The following is an 18941-nucleotide window of genomic DNA, read 5'->3' on the forward strand; positions in this document are numbered from 1 at the left end:
CTCCAAACAAGGGCGGGCCGGGCCGGGGGGCGCGGCGAGCGGAGGGGCCGGCCTGGAGAGCGGCGGATCCGATTTCGCCCTTTGTGTCCCGCGTCCCGCAGCGGGAGAAGCGGGGGGGGGGGAGAAGGCCGGGGCTGGGCCGCCTGGGAGCCCCACTGCTTCCCCGCCCTGGGGGCCTCTCCCTGGGCAGCCCTGTCCAGAAAGGAGGGGCGCCGGGCCTCCCCATCCCTGCCCCCGCCCGCCAGGCAGTTTTGGCCGGAGCCGACGGGCAGCAGGTCTTGGAAGGGCGCGGCCTCCCGCCCGCCTCGGAGTTCAGGGCTCCGGACGGGGCGGCCTCGCTTGGCCGGACAGCCGCCCAGCCTGGCCTTTGCCCCGGGAGGGACCGGCTCCTCCTGTCCGGGGCAGCCAGCGCAGGCCGCTTCCGGTCAGTTGGCTCTCTCTGCCCTTTGTGTGTCCCGAGGCTGGTCAGGCCGGAGGCTGCCGCAGCCCCGAAGCTCCGTAAATAAAACGACCCATCGATTGAATGTCAGTCTTCAGTCCTGCAAACTTTACGCTTTGCTTGAGCTTGCCTAGTTTCCCGGGGGAGAATGGGGGGGGGCTACAGTCCCATTTAAAACTTGAATCTGCTTTGGAGGAAAAGATCCACCCTCTGGGTTGCTCTTATTCTTGATAGGGATCTCCTTGGTCAGGAGTGGCTGCATCCCTGTTTTAGGCAGGTAGAAAGGCAGATATAGCTAGCCAGGTAAGTAGATGATAGGTGGAGATCTAAATAGACAGGTGATGGGGGGAGGGAGGGGGTTTTGGTCCTCACAATATCAAAAAGATGTTGAGATTTGGAAAGAGTGCAGAGAAGATGCTGCAAGTGCTGGGAGGTTAAAACGTACGGAGGAGGGTTGCAGGAACTGGGCCTGGCTAGTCGGAGGAAGAGAAGGACCAGGGGAGACAGGAGAGCAGCCTTCCAGTATATGAGGGGTTGCCACCTGTTTCCCAAAATAGCAGAAGGCAGGACAGGAAGCAACGGGTGGAAACTAATCAAGGAGAGAGACAACCTAGCAGGGAAGAGAAATTTCCCGATAGAACAATCGACCAGGGGGACCGTTTGACTCCAGAAGTTGTGGCTGCTTCATCATTGGAGGTTTTGAAGAAGAGCCTGGACAGCCCCTGGTCTGGAATGCAGGAGGTTGGACTAGAAGACCTCCAAGGTCCCTTCCAGCTCTGTGAAGTCCTGTTAAGGTCAGGGGTCTCCAACCTTGCTTTGCTGGCCAGGCTTGAAGTTGCCAAGGTTGAGACCCATCTATGATAGATATACAGTAGGCAGGGAGGGGATAGATAAAGATATAAATAGAGCCAAGATAGATGGCAGGTGATAAGACAGATATCCACGATGAATGCAATAGATGGCCGAGAGGGAGAGATGCAGAGACAGACAGAGACAGACAGGCCCTAATTTGCGGCAATATATAGGTATCAGGTGGGGCCTGTCTGAAATCACCTTTTCTGAGTCATGCTCTGGATTCAAACCCAGAGGCCGTTCTGTGCAGAGCCAGAAGTGGCTGGAGTGAGGCAGGATTGAACTTGGGGGGCAGGGAAGGGGGGAGAAAGAGGCTGGACAGGTTGGGCACCAGCAGCCTGTCTCCCCCCCCTTCCCTTCTCCACACCCCAATTTCAATCCTGTCTCTCTCCAGCCAATCCTGGTCTCCGAGGAAAAGATCTGCAGCTTTTAATCATATTTATGATTCATGGAAGGTGCTTGCAGGCTGTTTGGAATATTTGGCTACTACTGAGTTACTCCTCTCTCTCTCTCTTCGTACTGTTTTCAACCTTGGTAACTTCAAGGAGTGCAGACTTCCATTCTCCGGATTCCCAGGGTATCGGAAGGAAGGAAAAGGCAGGAGCCGCCGGTTGTGGGTCGCCCTTCACTGACACACACACACACACACCCAGGCCTGGCATGAGGGACCGAGGAACCTTCCCAGCTGGGGGCGCACCTTCCCGATGTGTGAATGGGCCCAAGACAAGATCAGCAGAAGTTCCCCAAAACGGATACTTTGCGGGAGGGGTGAGCCTGGGGGTGTGTCAGTGAGGCATCCCAGAGGGCTAAACCTGCCTCGGTGGCCCCCTGCACTCTGTGACCCCCTGACCCCTGGACCCCCCACTACAGCTGTGCTCCCGTGATGTTGACTTCGGGCCCAGCCTGCTCTGCCCAAGGCCGGGGCTCCCCCAGGGCTCCTTTGAGCTGCCACAGGTGCTGGTGGGGACCAGTCTGGCTGCACCCACAAATGGGGCCTGCCCTGGGCAGGAGGGGGGGCGGCCCAAGGGCGCCTGGGGGGCAGGGAGGGAGGCCTTGCTTTGGCCGGACTGCTGGAAGCATTGGAAGACCCCCCCACCTCTGACCGGAAATGCTTTCAATGCCCAGAAGTTGAAGGGGGGTTTCAGGAGTGCTTCTTGGGGGGGGGGGTTCTCCCACAAGGCCCTTGAGCCCCACCTGGCACCCCTTTCACTCGGCCAGGAAAGGCCCCACCGCCCCCTGCCCTGGGGGTCCCCATCTCCAAGGGGAGGGGCGGTCCCGCTGTCCTCCTGCCCCGCATGACCTGGGCAGACAAGCGCCGCGCGGGGGTTTTGCACAGCCTCCCTCTGGCTCGGAAAGGAGCTTGGCCCACCTGGCCGGGACCCCCAGCCCGAGACTCTGCGCCCACCTGCCTCCCTCCAGGGAAGCCGCGACAGGGTTACAAGCGAAGTCGCACCTTCCTTGCGGCCCCGGGGAAACTCCTCCGCGGGGCCTTCGGGGTCCCTGGCCGCGGGCTGTTCAGAGCAGCCCCCGCGAAGCGCGCCCCGGATTCCCGGGAAGGACCCCAGGGAGCGGCCCCTCCCGGGGCTCTTGGGCTTCGGCCCCATCATCCCCAGCCGAGCAGAGCTGCGCGCGGGCCGCCTGGAGAGCCCGGCGGGCGAGGCGCGGCGGAGGGCGCTCTGCACGCGCTCAGAGGCCGCCTCCTCCGGCCAGGGCAGCTGCGCGGAGCGCGGGCAGGAAGCGGCGGCCGGAGCGGGAGGCGGCCCGGCGAGCGGGCTGGCGGGCAGGCGGAAGGGGAGGGCCGGCGAGGGAGGAGCGAGCGAGCAGCCAGGCAAGCAGGCAGGCAGGCGGAGGAGGAGGAGGAGGAGAGCTGTGCGCGGCGGGGCTGCAGCCGGAGCCCGCGCGGCCCTGAACTTTGCGCCGCCGCCGCCGCGATGCGCTGAGAGCGGCCGGCCGGGACCCCATCGCCGCCCGCCCGGCCATGGGCGCCCGGGACGAGCCGCCGCCGCCGCCTCCCCGCCCGGCGCCCCCGGACCCGCCGCGCTGCTAGGCGCCCTCTCGGCCGGCCGTCGGCGGGGAAGCGGCGGGGCGGCGCCGGGGCTCGCCTGCCGTCCGGCCAACTTCGGCAGCGGCCGCGCCCGCCCGCCCGGCGCCCCCAGCCGGCCCGCCCCAACTTTGGCTCGCCGCCCCGGCCGGGATCCTCGCCGCCCGGCCCCGCCGAAGCCCGCCCGGCGCGGGAGCAGCAGCCGCCGCAGCCGCCGCCGCTGCAGCAGGGCGGCCGGAGCGTCCCCGGCGCCCCCGGCCGCTATGGCCATGGTGACCGGGGGCTGGGGCGAGGCGGCGGGCGGCGGCGGGGAGAGCAACGGCCTGGAGAAGGGCTACCCGCGCCCCGCCGAGGACGACTCGGCCTCCCCGCCCGGCGACCCGGAGCGCGGCGGGGGCGGCGGCGGCGAGGAGGAGAAGGCGGGGCGGCGCCCGTGGACTGCGTGGTCTGCGGGGACAAGTCGAGCGGGAAGCACTACGGCGTCTTCACCTGCGAGGGCTGCAAGAGCTTCTTCAAGCGCAGCATCCGCCGCAACCTCAGCTACACCTGCAGGTGCGCGGGGGTGGGGGCGGGAGGAGGGGTCGCTTCCCGGGGCCCCGCCGGCCAGGCCGCGCCGCTGCCAAGGGAGGGAGGGAGGCCCGCGGCCTCTACGGCGGCGGCGGGGCCGGAAAGGCCGCCCCCTCCCGCGGCCGGCCTGGAGAGGAGCGGCGGCGAGGGGGCTGCGGCGGAGGGCCGGGGAGGGTGGGCGGCGAGGCGGCCTCCCTGCGCCCTTCCCGGGGACGATCCGGGCGGGTGGAGGGCCGCGGGGGCCGGCGAGGCTCCCGGGAATGGCCGGTCCTCCACGGGGGCTCCCGGGGGCTTCGCGGGCGGAGGGGGCGGCCGTGGCGGCGCGCGGTCTCCGGCGCCAGCGACCCCGGGATCCCGCGACGCCCCCTCCGCCTCCCCGGCGCTGGGTCGCCTCTGCCCGGAGGTGCAGGTGCTTCGCCCGGCCGCACCTGCCGCCCGGCTGGGCCACGTGGAGCTGCTGGTGCCGCAGGTTGCGTGGGGGTCCCGCCTGCCTCCTCGTCGCCCACCGGAGGCCCCGCGGGGCTGAGCGCCCTGGGGACCGGGCCGGCTTGGCTGGGAAGGGTCCCTGCTGGGCCCACCGGAGGGGCCTCGCCTGGTCTCCGGGCCTTCTGGGGGCAGCCGAGCCCAGCCGGGCCAGGGAGAAGGTGAGCCGCCCAGCTGTGGGGTTTGCCCGGGGCCTCCGGACTCTGGGGGGCAGTTCAGGGGCTTCTGCCTTAGATGGTCAAAACTGGGCCACCTGGGCCTCCCCCAAGGATCCCTGGGGAGGTGGGGGGATTCTCCACTGGAGTCTGAGTGGGGTCCCTTGTGAGTCTGGGGCTCTGGACATCCCCCCACCCGCCTGGCCTGCTCTCTCCTCCCCACAGACCCCCTTCAGAGGTTTCTGAGACCCTGACCACAATGTACATTGCAGATCAAACTTGTGGTGAAGCTAAGGTGCTAGTTCTCATTATGCACAGGAACCCGTTTTCTTTCCTAGCGGCCTTTTCATGCTCCCTGACCAAGGTGTGTGTGTGTCTGTGTGTGTGTGTGTCTGGATTGGCAATGACTGCCTACCTCCTTCCAAGTTTCCAGTCCTCATGGTGTGAGTCTCAAGGGAGGAGCAGCAACCTCCAAAGCCGTTGCACACAAACACTTTCCCTCCTTGGAGACAGTGGGGGCCACACTTCTTCTGGGCTGGGCCTTTGGGGGTGAATTAATAGGAGGCCCCTCCCTGGAAGGGCCTCTGTCGGCATCGGGCCCCCGCAGCCCCGGCCTGCCCTCCCCTCTGGGCCTCGGCTGCTGCGCCCTGCCCCAAGGAAGGACCGCTGTCCCACCCGGTCAACCTGTGGCTCCTCTTGAGTGGCTTCTGTGGCCCTGGAGAGGGACCTGGTGGCTCTTGAATTGCCCCCGTGCCCCTCCAGAGCCCCCCTGGCCTCCTGCTCCTCAGAAGCCCCCTGCCTCTGATTCTGTAAGACGCTAGTCCTCATGAGGCAGGGATCGGCCTGAAGGCTTGGTCTGTCTGCCTGGCCTTCCCAGGGTGCTGCTGCTTTGCCCTGGACTCGCCCCCACTCTCTGGACACAAGTCCTCTGCTAAGGCCGGTCAGTCTCCTGGGGGAAGGGCCTGTTTTCCGTGTGGGGGGCAGGTTGGGGCCCAAGGAAGGGGAGAAGGAGGATCTCGTCTCTGGGGTCAAAGTTCTCCAGATGCCTCACAGCTGGGCAGCTTTCCCCACGGGCATTTATGCCCCCCCAACAGAAGGCAATGGGCACATTTCTCCAGCTGTGCTGTTTTCAGGGCAGGGGCTCCTGGCCCCCACTTCCCTCTCTCCCCTCTTTTTGCTTTCTGGGGGAGGGGCTCTGGATGGGGGCCCTCTTGGTCATGCTTGGCCCACCTAGACGTGCGGATTCCCCCTCTCCTGGTATCCTCTCTGAGTGCCATCCAGCATCCTCTGCATCTCCTTTTGGAGGAAAACTCACCCCTCCAGATGGAAATGGGGGGAACATAGGTGGGAAAGGGAGGGGTGCTTTGGGCCCCTCCCTCCCCAAACGGGTCAGAATTGGCCAAATTCCCAAACGCGGCTGGCTTTTCGCCCTAACTCTCCGGGTCTTTGTGCAGGGGTGGGGGGGCAGTTGGCTTCCCCCCTCATCCCTTTGGTGAATCCTGCAGCCAAGCGGGACTTTTAACCTTCCCCCCAACCTGTGGATGAATCACCTGCAACTTGCAAAGTGTTTGTGTGTTTGTGAGAAATTAGGTGATGTGTTGCGAGTGTCTTAAAATAGAGGTGGCTCCAGTTCCCTTTGGGGGGCTCGCCCTGCAAATTATTGAGGCGCCCTGGCCGGGTGGGGGGAGATGAGCTGTTTGGGGCATGTCAGATTATAGAGTAACAGAGTCAGAAGGGACCTTGGTGGTCATCTAGTCCAACCCCCACCCAAGCAGGAGACCCTACACCATTTCTGACCGGTGGCAGCCCGGTCTCTTCTTGGAAGTTGTTTGACTGGTTTGGTCATTTGCCCAGTCAGGGAAGGTGCCAGGTAGGCAGCCCCCCCACCCCCCCAGGACCCGTAAAACCTCACCCAGAAGTGCCTTTCACGCGCGCACACACACACACACACACACACACACAGAGTGATTTTAGTGGACAAGGTTGCATGTTTTTCCCTTCGTGCCTGAAAGGGGGGCCGCTTTGATTTGGGGTTTATTCAAAGCTTTTCTGGAGACGGACAGGCGGTCCTCGACTTACAGTTGTGCCCAGAATTTCTGATGCTAAGCAAGACAGTTGTTCAGTGAGTGTTTGAGCCCCATTTTATGGCCCTCTTGGCCATGGTTGTTAAGTGAATCCCTTGTTAACAATTAGCCTTACGGTCGTTAAGCAAATCTGGCTCCCCCCCCCCCGACATTCCTTATCAAGGAAGCCGCCAAAAGGGGATTGCATCACCCCCCCAGGACACGGTGACCGTCGTAAATACGAATCAGTGGCCAAGCACCTGAATTTTGATCCCGTGGCCTTGGGGAGGCTGCGACCGTCATAAGTGTGAAAAACAGTCGTGTTCCTTTTTTTCAGTGCCGTGGTAACTTCGAATGGCCACTAAATGAACTGTTGTAAGCCGAGAACTCTCTGCATACATGCGACATGTACCTGAGGATATCGGCTCCATTCAATCAGGGGTCTCCAACCTCGGCCCCTTTAAGGCTTTGCTGGCTGAGGAATTCTGGGAGTTGAAGTCCCCAGGTTGGAGACCCCTGCATTATATAAGGAACATACCTGTCACTCAGAGGGAGACGGACAGGTCAGAAACAGGAAATATAAACCCCTGAAATGGTCCCTGCAAGGGAGGGCGATGCATTGTGGCGCCTGGGGACGGTGCCCCCCCCCCCGAGACCCTGGGAGCCAATCCGGCCCCTCTTAGGGGGCAGGAGGAGGGGCAGCCCCGGGACCCCCGTCCGGCTGGCCTGTTTGCCAGGGGACCTTCTGGGCATTTATGGGCTGCGTTGGCCCTTGGAGGCCAGCCTAGGAGGCCTTGCTTGCAGGGCGTCCATGGATGGTTCTTCCTCTGTTTTGGGGAGGGGGGGGGGTCTTTGGACAGTGAAGGGATACTTGGGAGGGGAAGAAGCCCCCCCCCATCTGCTGAGCTCAGGAGCGGGCCTGGGGGGCCCTAACTTTTTCACTCCACTGAAAAGGGGGCCCTCCTGGCCAGGAAAATCCCAGAGAATGAAGGGGGATGAATGCCCTGCCCTTGGCACTGGTGTCGTTCCCCCCCCCCCGTGATTGGCATGGCCCCCCTTTTCCCTGCCCCAAATCAGGTGGCTGTTGGCCAAGAGACACTTGGAAGAGTCCCCAATTACCCAGGAGGGGCACCCTGCGGCTGGCAAACGGGCACCATCCACGCCCGGCTCTCTCCGAGGGCTCTGAAAATGCCATTTTGCCCCCTGGCCCCCAAGTTGGTTCTCTCCTCCCTCTGCTTAATTTAGCCTTAACTAAAACACCTCTCCCTCTCTCTCTTCCCCCCTCCCTCTCTCTTTCTCCACTCCTCTTTTTCCCTTTCTCTTTCTCTCCCTTTTTCTCTTTCCTTCTCTCTTTTTCTCTCTTTCTCCCTTTCTCTCCCTCTCTTTCTCTCTCCTTCTGTTTCTCTTTCCTTCTCTTTCTCCCCCCTCTCTTCCCCCTCTCTCTTTCCTCTCTCTTTTCCCTTTCTCTTTCTCTCCCTCTTTCTCTTTCCTTCTCTTTCTCTTTCTCCCTTTCTCTCCTCTCTCTTTCCCTTTCTCCCTCTCTTTCCCTCTCCTTCTGTTTCTCTTTCCTTCTGTTTCTCCCCTCTCTCTTTCCCTTTCTCCTCTCTCTCTCCCCCTCCCTCCCTCTCTTTCCCTCTCTCCCTCTCTCTTCCCCTCCCTCTCTCTCTCCCCCTCTCTCTTTCTCCCACTCCTCTTTTCCCTTTCTCTCCCTCTTTCTCTTTCTTCTCTCTCTCTCTCTCCCTTTCTCTCCCTCTCTCTTTCCCTTTCTCTCTTTCCCTCTCCTTCTGTTTCTCTTTCCTTCTCTTTCTCCCCTCTCTCTTTCCCTTTCTCCTCTCTCTCCCCTCCCTCCCTCTCTTTCCCTCTCTCCTCTCTCTCTTCCCCCTCCCTCTCTCTCTCCCCTCTCTCTTTCTCCCACTCCTCTTTTTCCCTTTCTCTCCTCTCTCTCTCTTTCCTTCTCTCTCTCTTTCTCCCTTTCTCTCGCTCTCTCTTTCCCTTCTCCCTCTCTTTCCCTCTCCTTCTCTTTCTCTCTCCTTCTCCTTCCCCCCTCTCTCTTTGTCCCCTTCTCTCTCTCTCTCCTTCCTTTAAGTTTTACGACTTTCACCCATGCTGAACCAGCAGAGCCGGTCACGGCCTCCCTTCGCCCGCATGCGCCGAAAGAGCGCCAGCCTTTCCTGCCCCCCCTCCCTTCCCCGGGTGGCTCATTCCAACCAGGGCGGCCCTTGCCTCCCTCCTCCCCCCATGCCCCAGCCCCACCCCCAATAAACCCCTGGGGGGAGGCCGCTGCCTTTTCCAGCCCAAGCGAGGCAGCTTAGCCGCTTTTCTCCTGCCCAGCTGGAGCCGGCCTGGCGCTGGGATTCTGGGCTGGGCTGGTTGGCCTATTTAGAGCCCATCGGCTGGCAAGTTGGGCGTCTAATTGGCTGCACTAATGAGCTCATTAGCCCCATGCGGAGGGAGGGGGAGGGGCGCCCTGGGGTTCCCCCATCAGCTCATTTGCCCCCAACAGAGCCCCTCCGCCCCTTCACGGTGAGGGAGACCCCCCCCTAAGTGATGGCCAGCCCCCCCTTCCATCCACGCCCCCATGGAAGTCTTACGACCACAACTGAGCCCAAAACCCATGTTGCTAAGTGAGACGGTCGTTAAGTGAGTTTTGCCCCATTTTACGACCGTTTTGGCCACTGTGGTTAAGGGAATCCGGCTTCTCCCCTGACTTTGTTGGAAGGGCACCAAAGGGGGGGAGCATGGGAGCTGGGGAGAGTTGCGACCGTCATAAAACGCGAGTCCCTGGCCCACCCTCCTCATTGGGATTGCCTGAGCATGGGGAGGCTGCAGTGGTCATAAGTGTGAAAAACGGTCACAGGTCAGAGGTGATGTAACCTTGAACAGGGGAAACGAAGCGCTCCAACTCCCTTTCGGCCCCTTGATTTGGTTCCCCAGAGGATTGCCCCCCCCCATCTTTCTCTGTTGGGGGGGAGGGGGCTGTTGCCCAGACCATAATAGCTGGCTGGCTCCGTCCCCTTGAACCCGGGCTGCGGGGGAGGGGAAGGGGCTGGCTCTTCCGTGGGGAATCATGGGGGGGACCCATGGGGGCAGCTGGATCTTCCTCCCCCCGCTTGCAGCCGGACCCCCACAGCTCCTCCTGGGGGCTTTCCAAACCTGCAGGGGTGGGTGTCTGTGTGGGGGGTGAGAACCATGTGCAGCTGCTGGGTGAGCGTCCTGGCACTCCAAAGTCCATGGTGCTCGGCCTGCTCCGGCCCTGCCAGGCCTTCCCTGGAGGGAGGGGCAGAGGAGGAGGGGGGAGGTCATAATATACAATTGGCGGGCAGGGGGCTTAGGTCTGAGGGGAGGGGCCTTGAGGGTGGGGGGCAGGGGGTTTCGGGGTTCAGATGGGGGGCCCTGAGGTGAAGCCCTCCCCCACGCCCCTCCCCATTGGGGCTTTCGCCTGGGAGCCCCTTAGCTGGCTCTTCTCTGCCACCCCTCTTCCTCCCCTTAAAGTGAGCCTGGGGGTCATTAAGCAGAGCAGCTGGGGTGCCTCGGGGGTGGGTAGGTCCTGGGAGACCCCCTTCCAGGCTCAACCTAGTACAGCCCCTTTAATGCCCTCGGGGGTCCTCGAAACAGTTGAGCGGGGGGGCAGAGCAGAAAAGACAGTTTCTAAGTGGGGAGTCGACCGGGGGCAGTTTTCATCCTGGTCTTGGCTGGGGGGGTGTTAGGGTCCAGAGTGCAGGTCCTGCCCTCCTAGCCCTCCCCCCATCCCTGCCACTGTGCACAGCCCTCCTTTCTCGGGCAGCTAGTCCTTGAGTCACAACCATTCATTTAGTGACCGTTCAGATTTACAGCAGTGGCTTATGACCGTTCTTCACGCTTATGACCGTTGCGGCCTCTCCTGGTCACATGATCCAAATTCAGATGCTCGGCCACTGACTCACACTTACGACGGTCATGGGATCCCCTTTAGCGACCTTCTGAAGACCACAGTCAGTGGGGAAGCCAGGTGATCCACTTAATGGTGGCAAGAAGGTCGTAAAATGGGGTGAAACTCACTTAAGGACTGTCTCGTTTAGCAAGATAAATGTTGGGCTCCCCTGGGGTCATTAAGTGAAGCACTGCCTGCATTCGGCCCAGCAGGGACAAGGCTTGGAAGTTGGGATTAGGCCTGCTTAGCCTTTGGATGGGATGCCACCGGGTGATCCCAGGGGGGTAGGGAAGAACGAAAGGCAGAGGAAAGCCCTTGGAGCCCCCCTGCCGCAGACGGGACCCTCGCGGGGAGGGAGGGAGGGAGGGAGGGGCCAAAGACCAACTTTGCATGGGGGGGAAGATCCCCAAGGGAGTTTGTGCTGGGGGTGCGGGAGGAGGCCACTCCTGGGTTGCCCCTCCCGAGAAAGGAAGGGGGGTCCACCTGTGGTCAGCAGCAGCTTCCTGCCCCCCCGCAGCCCCCTCCCCGCCTGGCCCTCCCACAAGCTTTGCAAGGCCCCCCAGAGGTCTGGAGCAGAGTCTGCCCTCCTCCCCTGGAGAGACCCCCCACCCAGACACCCCCACCCCACCCAGGGCTGGAGGAGGCCCTTCCCCTCTGGGGCTCCCCCTCCCCACAGCCCCTCCCCACTGCTCCTGCCTGGGCCAAGGGAGGAAATGGCTGGAATTCCTCCTGGCTGCCTTGGGCCTGGGGGGGGGGGGGGCTGGCTTTGGAGCAGGAGGTCATGGGGTTGGGAGGGGCTGCAGATTCTGACCCCCCGCGGCCACTCCCCCGCCCCCAGCCCAGCGGTCACTGCTCTTCCTCCTGATTGGAAGCAGGCTCTTTGGCCCCACCTCCCTGCCCCCTAAGGGGAAGGTCAGCCGGCCGGCCCCCTTTGCACAGCCAGGAGCCTGGCGGATGAGACGGGGGGGCCAAGGCCCCTCCATGGGGAGGAATGGCCTGCCTCTCTTTCCTGCCCAGCGATGGGCATTGTAGTCCCTTAACTGACCCTCAAGCATCACCAGCCATGGCATGGGGGGTGGAGCCCCCTCTAGACCCCTCTCAGCATTGACTTAGCGAAGGTCCATCGAGCTGGATGCTCTCTAGGTATCCCCTGTCCAAATCCTGCTTGGCCGGTTCAAGGATCCGGTCCGCTTCAAGCAGCCCCCGTCTAAGTCAGCCCCCCTGGGGGTCAAGGCCTGTCCCCAGTGGAAGGTTGGGGGGGGGCTTGCAGCAAAGGCCCCTTTTGATGGCTTGGGGGGAGATGCAGGACTGAGCCCAAACCTTCCGGTCAGGCGATGGGGGGCCTTTATAGCCCCCCACACCCCCCACTGTCTCAGCCGGGGGGGGGGGCTTGACCCACCCGGGCAGCTTTAAGGCTGGGGGACCCCAACTTGCTTGTCTGGGGGATTCTGGGAGTTGAAGTCCTCCAGGCCTAAGGCTGTCCAGGTGGGACATCCCTGGTCTAAGCAGCTGCCCAGAGGAAAGGGGGGTTAGGGAGGGGGGGTGACTGTGGTCCTTCCTGGCCGTGAAACTCCAGGCCCCATGGTGCACTGCTGGAAGGAGAGGCTGAGCTGAGTGTTTGGAGTCCAGCGCTTCTCCCTTCCTTCCCTCCCTCTCCCTCAGCATTCTTTCTTTCCTCTCTTCCTCCTTCTCCACCATCCCTTCCCTTCCCCTTTTCCTTCCTTCCTTCCTTCCTTCCTTCCTTCCTTCCTTCCTTCCTTCCTTCCTTCCTTCCTTCCTTTCCTCTCTTCCTTATTTCTTCTCCCCTCTTCTCCCTCCCTCCCTTCTTTCCTCCCCCCTTCCCATCCATCCATCCATCCACCCATCCTCCCATTCCTGTCCTGCCCTGCTGTGTTTGGGGGGTTAACTGAATGATGGAGCTGGAAGGGGCCCTTGGAGGCCTTCTAGACCAACCCCGCTCCCCCACCCAGGCAGGAGACCTTCGGCCATTCCGGACAAGAGGCTGCCCAGTCTCTCCTGGAGACCCTCCCGGGATGGAGCCCCCAGCGCTTCCGGGGGGGGTGCTGGGGGGGAGCCCTCCTTGCGAAGGGGGGGGGGGGCTGAGGCCGCTTCTCTCCTCTCCCTCTGCAGGTCCAACCGGGACTGCCAGATCGACCAGCATCACCGCAACCAATGCCAATATTGCCGGCTGAAGAAGTGTTTCCGCGTCGGCATGAGGAAGGAAGGTGAGGCCGTCCAGCGGGGAGGGGGTCACTCTGGGGGGCTCAAAGGCAGGCGTGGGGGACGCGGGCTACTCCCAAGGGAGCTGGAGCCAGAGAGAGGATGAGGAGGGGCATTGGGGTCAAAGGCCACCTGGGGCCAGGCAGAGCCATGCTGGATGCTGGAGACACCCCCCCCCCCCAGGACTCCCAATTGGAATAAATCCCCCACCCAGGAGGGACTCTCTGGTGAAGCTGCAGTTCCAGTCCCCGCCAGTAGAGGGCGGCCTTTTGTCTCTGTACAGTGGGGAGGGGCTCTCAGGCCCTGATTGGACTTCCAGACCCTTCATGCCCCCCTCCCCAGCTCAGGGTGGAATGGGGGAGGTGCGTCCTTGGCTCCATGCCCAGCTGAACCCCCTGCCCCCCCTTGCAACCTCCACCCCCAACAGCACCGGAGCGCCAGAGGAGCCGGCGCCAACCGGGCAGCCCAACCTTCTCCCGCCTTTGCTTCTCGGACAAGCCGGGACAGGCCTCTCCCCCCGCCCCCCCGCCCTCCGGGAATGAAGTCAGACCGGCTGAGATGTTCCCAGCCAGCCTCGTGCCCGGACACACCTGCCCCCCTCCCCGCCTGGCCAGGAGGGGCCCAGAAGCTCCTGCCTAGAGCACGGTGCCCCCCACCGCACCCGGATTGCACTGCAATCCACCCCCGCCAGGTCTCTGGGGGCAGCCCCCTGTCTGAAATTCGGCATGATGGTGATGGCAAAGGGGGTGTCTGCAGGCTGCCCCCTCCTCCCTTCCCGCCCCTTCTGGGCAGGGACCCCCTCTTGGGGGCTGGATGGGGGTCTGGATGGGGCGATTGCAGCTCAGGGTGGGGAGCAGGTGGGACAGTGTGGCCCCCAACAGTGTCCTCTGGCTGCGGCCCGTAAGTTTGCCCCCAGCCCTCCCACCTGGGGGGGGGGGCACCAGGTTGCAGAAGAGAATCCCAAAGCCGAGGGGGAACTTCTCCTCCTCCTCCTCACAGAGCCTCCTCGCTTAGGAGGAGTGTACCTTTGAGGACCAGCTGCTGAGCAGAGGCCAAGGGACGGAAGTGCCCGGCTCTGCCAGGGGAGGACCGGTTGAGCAGGCCTGCTGGGAGGGCACGGCCCCTGCGGGGCTGGGGCGGGGAGGGGGCTCACGTGACCCGGCTGGGGCAGAGGTCACAGCTGGGAAAGGAGGCCAGAGGTGGGGAGAGGCGCAGGCGGCCTGGGGCCCTGGCACCTTTCCCGGGCAAGCCTCGGCCGGCTCTCCCACCCATGCCAAGGATAGGGGGGCAAAAGGCGCCTTCCCAGCCTTGCCGGGAGTGGGGAAGGTCCCGGCGCTGCCTCACCCATTGACCTGCCCTCTCCCTCCCCCCCTCCCTCTGCCAGCCGTCCAGAGGGGCCGGATCCCGCCCAGCCACGCCAGCACCAGCCCCAACGCCGTGCAGAGCGGGGACTACTACAATGGGCAGCCGGTCTCGGAGCTGATCTCGCAGCTGCTGCGGGCCGAGCCCTATCCCAGCGCCCGCTTCAGCTCCCAGTACGCCCAGCAGGGGGGCAGCGTGATGGGCATCGACAACATCTGTGAGCTGGCCGCCCGGCTGCTCTTCAGCACGGTGGAGTGGGCGCGCAACATCCCCTTCTTCCCGGAGCTGCCCGTCTCGGACCAGGTGGCGCTGCTGCGGCTCAGCTGGAGCGAGCTCTTCGTGCTGAACGCCGCCCAGTCGGCCCTGCCCCTCCACATGGCGCCCCTGCTGGCTGCTGCCGGCTTCCACGCCGCCCCCATGTCCGCCGACCGGGTGGTCTCCTTCATGGACCAGATCCGCGTCTTCCAGGACCAGGTGGAGAAGCTCAGCCGGCTGCAGGTGGACTCGGCCGAGTTCAGCTGCCTGAAGGCCATCGCCCTCTTCACGCCAGGTCAGCGCTCCCCCCACGGGCATCGGGCATGGCGCAGGCTCTCTGCGCGGTGGGTGGGGGAGAGAGAGAGAGACCCCCTCCCTCCCGGGCCAGGCTCTGCGCTCCCCCAGCAGAGCTAGTCCTCGACTTACAACCGCCGTTGAGCCCGAAATTCCCATGGCTAAGTGAGACAGTTGTTAAGTTGGAGTTTCGCCTCACTTTACGACCTTCCAGCTCCTCCCCCCACATCAACTTCCCAAAAGGGGATCGCAGAACCCCAGGAGCCTGCGACTGTTGTAACGGTGAGTCAGGTGCCAGGGGCCTGGATTTCGATCACGGGAAGCTGCAGCGGTTGTAAAGTGTGAACAGCGGTCATTGGTCGCTTTCTTCAGAGCCCATGAACAGTCGCTAAATGAAGCCTGTTGTAAGTCGAGGACAACCTGAGAGCCCGTTGGGCTTGGGCTGGCCCTCCGCCAGAGGAGGAGAGGAGGGGCCCGCCTCGGCACCTGGCGAGGGAAGGCAGGCAGGCTCTCCTCCAGGAGGAGGGCGGGTATTCCTCGACTTATGACCCCAAGGACTGGTCATAAAGCAGGTCACTTCATGAGTCAGCAGGCGCCTGGGCAGGGCAGGCTGGACGATTGAAGGCCTGGAGACAGAAACAGAGGAAAGGCGGTTTCAGGGATTGAGTCTGGCAGCCCAGAGGAAAGGAGGATTGGGGGGCGGCAGAGGGCAGCCTTTGAGGGGCTGCCCCAGAGGGGAGGGGGAGGGGGGTCAAAGCACCCGAGGGCAGGATGGAGGGAAGGACGGAGGGAAGCCAAGCGAGGAGCGGAGCCACCTGGAATGAAGCAGGGACTTCCTCACAGGGAAGACAATGCACCGGTGGAACTGCTGGCCACCAGAAGCTGAGGGTGCTCCATCCCTGGGGGGGGGGGTGTTTCCAAAGGGACTGGAGAGCCACCTGTCTGAAATTGTACAGGGGCTGGACTAGAAGACCTCGAAGGTCCCTTCCACCTCTATGCTGATTGGTTGGAGAGGCCACAACCGAGTTTGGCCGGTTCTGAAAAGGAGAAGCCTCAACCTGCAGCCCTCATTTTTCAGTTTGCACTTTGCTTTAGCTCAGGGGTCCCCACACTTGGCCACTGTAAGACTGGTGGACTTCAACTCCCAGAATTACCTATGCTGGCTGGGGGATTCTGGGAGTTGAAGTCCACCAGTGGCCAAGTTTGGAGAGCTCTGGTTGAGCTGAAAGCCAAAAGAAAGGAGGGTCACTCTGGGGGGGGGGGGGGGAGGGGGAGCTTCTTTGGGGCTTCCTCAACCTCCCCCCATGGGAGCCTTGGACCCGGGTGGGGAGGAAGGGAATGGGGTGTGCAACAGCGACACCCTGTGGCCAAAGGGAGGAGGTGCACCAAGGGTTTCTGCCAAGGCCCTTCCGCCCGCCGAGAAGGTGGCCAAGGTTTGGGGGCTTCTCAAAGGTCTTTTCCAGCCCCCAACTGTTCTTCGGGCAAAGACAGGGGCAGCCCGGGGGAGGATTCCTGGGGGGTTCCTGGCTTTGTCTTGGCATCTTCCTGGGCCCTCCTGCCAACCGCAGTTCTCTCACCCCACTGCAGCATAGAGGGTGAAAGGCAGTCCTGGGGGCGCCCTGCCTGCTTCTCCTTTGGTTCCCCCTCCCCAGCTGCTCTTTTCCTGCTGCATCGGAGGCTTTGGGGGGCCCGAAGTGAAGGGGGCAGCCTTCCCTGGCAAAGACCAGCCAGCGACAGCGACCGGCTCTCCTCCCGCCCATCCGCTGGGCACCCTCCTTGGCAGAGGCAGCTGGCGCTTTGGGACTGGCACCGGCAACCCCCCCCACGCCCCCGCTTTGCTCTTCCATCCCAGGAAGGCAGCCGTGGTGGGCAAGGCCTTGGTGCCCCTGGGCTGCCAACGCCACTCCAAAAGCCCCGATGGCCGAGCCGCCTGGGTTGCCGTTTTTCTCTGGCAGGAAACTGGAGCGTGTCGTTCTCAGCAGTGCCAGCCGTGTGGAAGGCCGGCCTGGCCCGGTCCAGCTCTCTGGAACGACCGGGAGGCAAGCGGGCGCTGGATTCCGACATGCCACCAAGGCCAATCTCTCCGTTGGGCATTCAAGCAACGGAGGAGACTATTTAGAGCTCAGGGGGCAACGGTGGGGTGCCTGGTGCGTTCCGAGCCTGGTGGTTTTCTTGCAGGCATTTCATGACCCAGCTAGGTAACGGCATCAGTGCTAGGAGGGAGTGGGGCCACCTAAAGCAAACACCCCTCCTTACCGGCACTGATGCTGTTCCCTAGTTGGTTCATGAAAGGCCTGCAGGAAAACCACCAGTGTGTCCGAAACGCCAGGGACCCCCGACTCTCCCGCCTTCTGCCAAAGGACCAGGAGGACCCGAACGAGGGCCGGGGGGGCCCTGCAGAGGGGGCGGTTGGGGCAGGTGGGGACCCCCGCGGCTGCCGGCTGACTCCTTCCCCTTTCCTGCAGACGCCTGCGGCCTCTCGGACCCGGCGCACGTGGAGAGCCTCCAGGAGAAGGCGCAGGTGGCGCTGACGGAGTACGTCCGCTCGCAGTACCCCTCCCAGCCGCAGCGCTTTGGCCGGCTGCTCCTGCGGCTCCCTGCCCTGCGAGCCGTCCCGGCCTCGCTCATCTCGCAGCTCTTCTTCATGCGCCTGGTGGGCAAGACGCCCATCGAGACCCTCATCCGGGACATGCTGCTCTCCGGCAGCTCCTTCAACTGGCCCTACGGGACGGGGCAGTGAGCCGGTGGACGGACGCTCTGCCCGCGGGCTGCTGCCCGGAGGTCCCTCGGCCCCCACCGAGACTTTGGAGGAGGGGCGCTTGGGCTTGCCTGGGACCCCTTGGGGAGGGGCCAGGCTGAAGAGGACCCCCTCCCCTGCGGCTGAGAACGAAGCCCGACCACCCCCAATGCCAAGAGAGACCCTCCCCCCAGAGGTTGGACCCCTTGGCTTCGTCTGGTTCTCCCAGGTTGCACCACGCCGGCTGTCTCTGTGCCATACGCAGCCAGAGGAGGAGGAGGAGGAAGAAGGCCTGGGGGGGGGCAAGGGGGGCTCTGGACCCCTCCCCCTCCTGGTTGGCTCTTCCCAGCATTCACATCAGCACCTTGGAAGGGGCTCAGGGGTGGCTCCCTGGCTGTCTGGGCGGCCCTGGCAGGAGGGTCCGCCGTGTTACTGCCCCCCACTCATTTCTGCCCTGGGGGTGGGGGGACGAGGGTCCTTTGCCCACACAGGTGGGCAAGTGGAGAGCGCTTGAAAAGGCCCCCCGGGTGGGAGGAGGGAGGGGGGCAGCTGCAAAGGGCCTCTTAAAGGAGGGGCCCCCTCGTGCCAGGCCCCCCCACTTGCATGCTTTCCTCATGCAGTTTCTGGCCCCAGGACCCCCGTGCCCCCCCCTCACAGATTGCCCTCCCATCCCTGGAGGGGAATCAGCCAAGAGAAGGGGGCAAATCGGGCCTGGCACTCGGGTCTTGGGGCAGCCAGGGGCATCGGCAGAATTGTGGCCCCTGCAGTGCTGGGTTTGGGCCCCCCGTCAGCCAGGGCCACACGGAGAGACGGTGCTGGGAAGCGGGTTGCCGAGAGAGGCGGGAGTGCCCTGGCACGTGCCCCGGCCTGGATCCTGGCCTTCCCCAGCGATGCCCCTCCTCCCTCCCCCGGGGCCACGGGGCCTGTTGGGCAGGTTGGTTGCCCCCATGGGCGAATCCCCTGAAGAAAACCCGGGTGGGAAGTGGGCCCTGCAGATTCGAGGCTTGCTGCTCTTCTTCCTCGCCTGACCCCTGCCCGCATTTTAATTTCTGCCCCCCAAAAAAGAGTCAGGCTGTGCCAGCTCCCACGTTTGTGAAGATGCTATGCAAAACGTTGGCCTGCATGCGCCTGCCATCCACACGTGGCCGCCCTCTCCTCCCCCGCCCTGGTGTCCCCGTGCCCACCGGATGTCAGGTCGGCTCACATCTGTTTGATCACTTTGTGGCCTTTTTTCCTCCCCCCTTTTTTTCTTTCTGCTCCCCCTGCTCTCCCTTCTCCGTGTGTGTGTGTGTGTCTGTGTGTGTGTGTGTGTATCCGACGGTCTCTTCAAAGAGCACGTGATGGAGATTCGCCATGAAACCCGTTTTGCGGACAGAAGAAACTGAGGCCACACGGCCGGCTTTTCTTGTCGCCGAGAGTGGTAGGACTCGATCTCAGGTCTCGGAAGTCTAAAGTACCGATTGTAATCTATGCAAACTTTTCCTCTCTCTCTCTCTCTCTCTCTCTCCAAATTCCAGATCAAGGAAGCGCCACTTCTGTGCTTGGAATAAAACTATTTGGGTA

At 63.2% G+C, this 18941-nt stretch overlaps 1 protein-coding gene across 3 annotated transcripts; it reads left to right on the forward strand.

Annotated features, from left to right (window-relative positions):
* The first annotated feature begins 3590 nt into the window (after positions 1–3590).
* NR2F6 (nuclear receptor subfamily 2 group F member 6) lies at positions 3591–18941 on the forward strand. 3 transcript variants are annotated; one of them, XR_015747579.1, is made up of 5 exons: positions 3591–3884; positions 4810–4901; positions 12641–12735; positions 14115–14642; positions 17107–18941. XR_015747579.1 is itself a non-coding variant. In XM_087955164.1 (4 exons), exons 2-4 carry the CDS (start codon positions 12723–12725, stop codon positions 17379–17381), a joined length of 816 nt encoding a protein of 271 aa, XP_087811290.1. In that variant the 5' UTR covers positions 3611–3884; positions 12641–12722; the 3' UTR covers positions 17382–18941. The 3 variants fall into 3 exon arrangements, 2 of the variants coding, with proteins under 2 accessions (XP_087811290.1, XP_087811296.1); XM_087955164.1 differs by lacking the exon at positions 4810–4901 and having other exon boundaries at positions 3611–3884; XM_087955170.1 differs by lacking the exon at positions 3591–3884.

The sequence above is a fragment of the Notechis scutatus genome, chromosome 1 (assembly GCF_049901735.1).
Source record: "Notechis scutatus isolate UNSWTSFEM ecotype Mainland chromosome 1, rNotScu1.2, whole genome shotgun sequence".
Lineage (NCBI taxonomy): Eukaryota > Metazoa > Chordata > Lepidosauria > Squamata > Elapidae > Notechis > Notechis scutatus.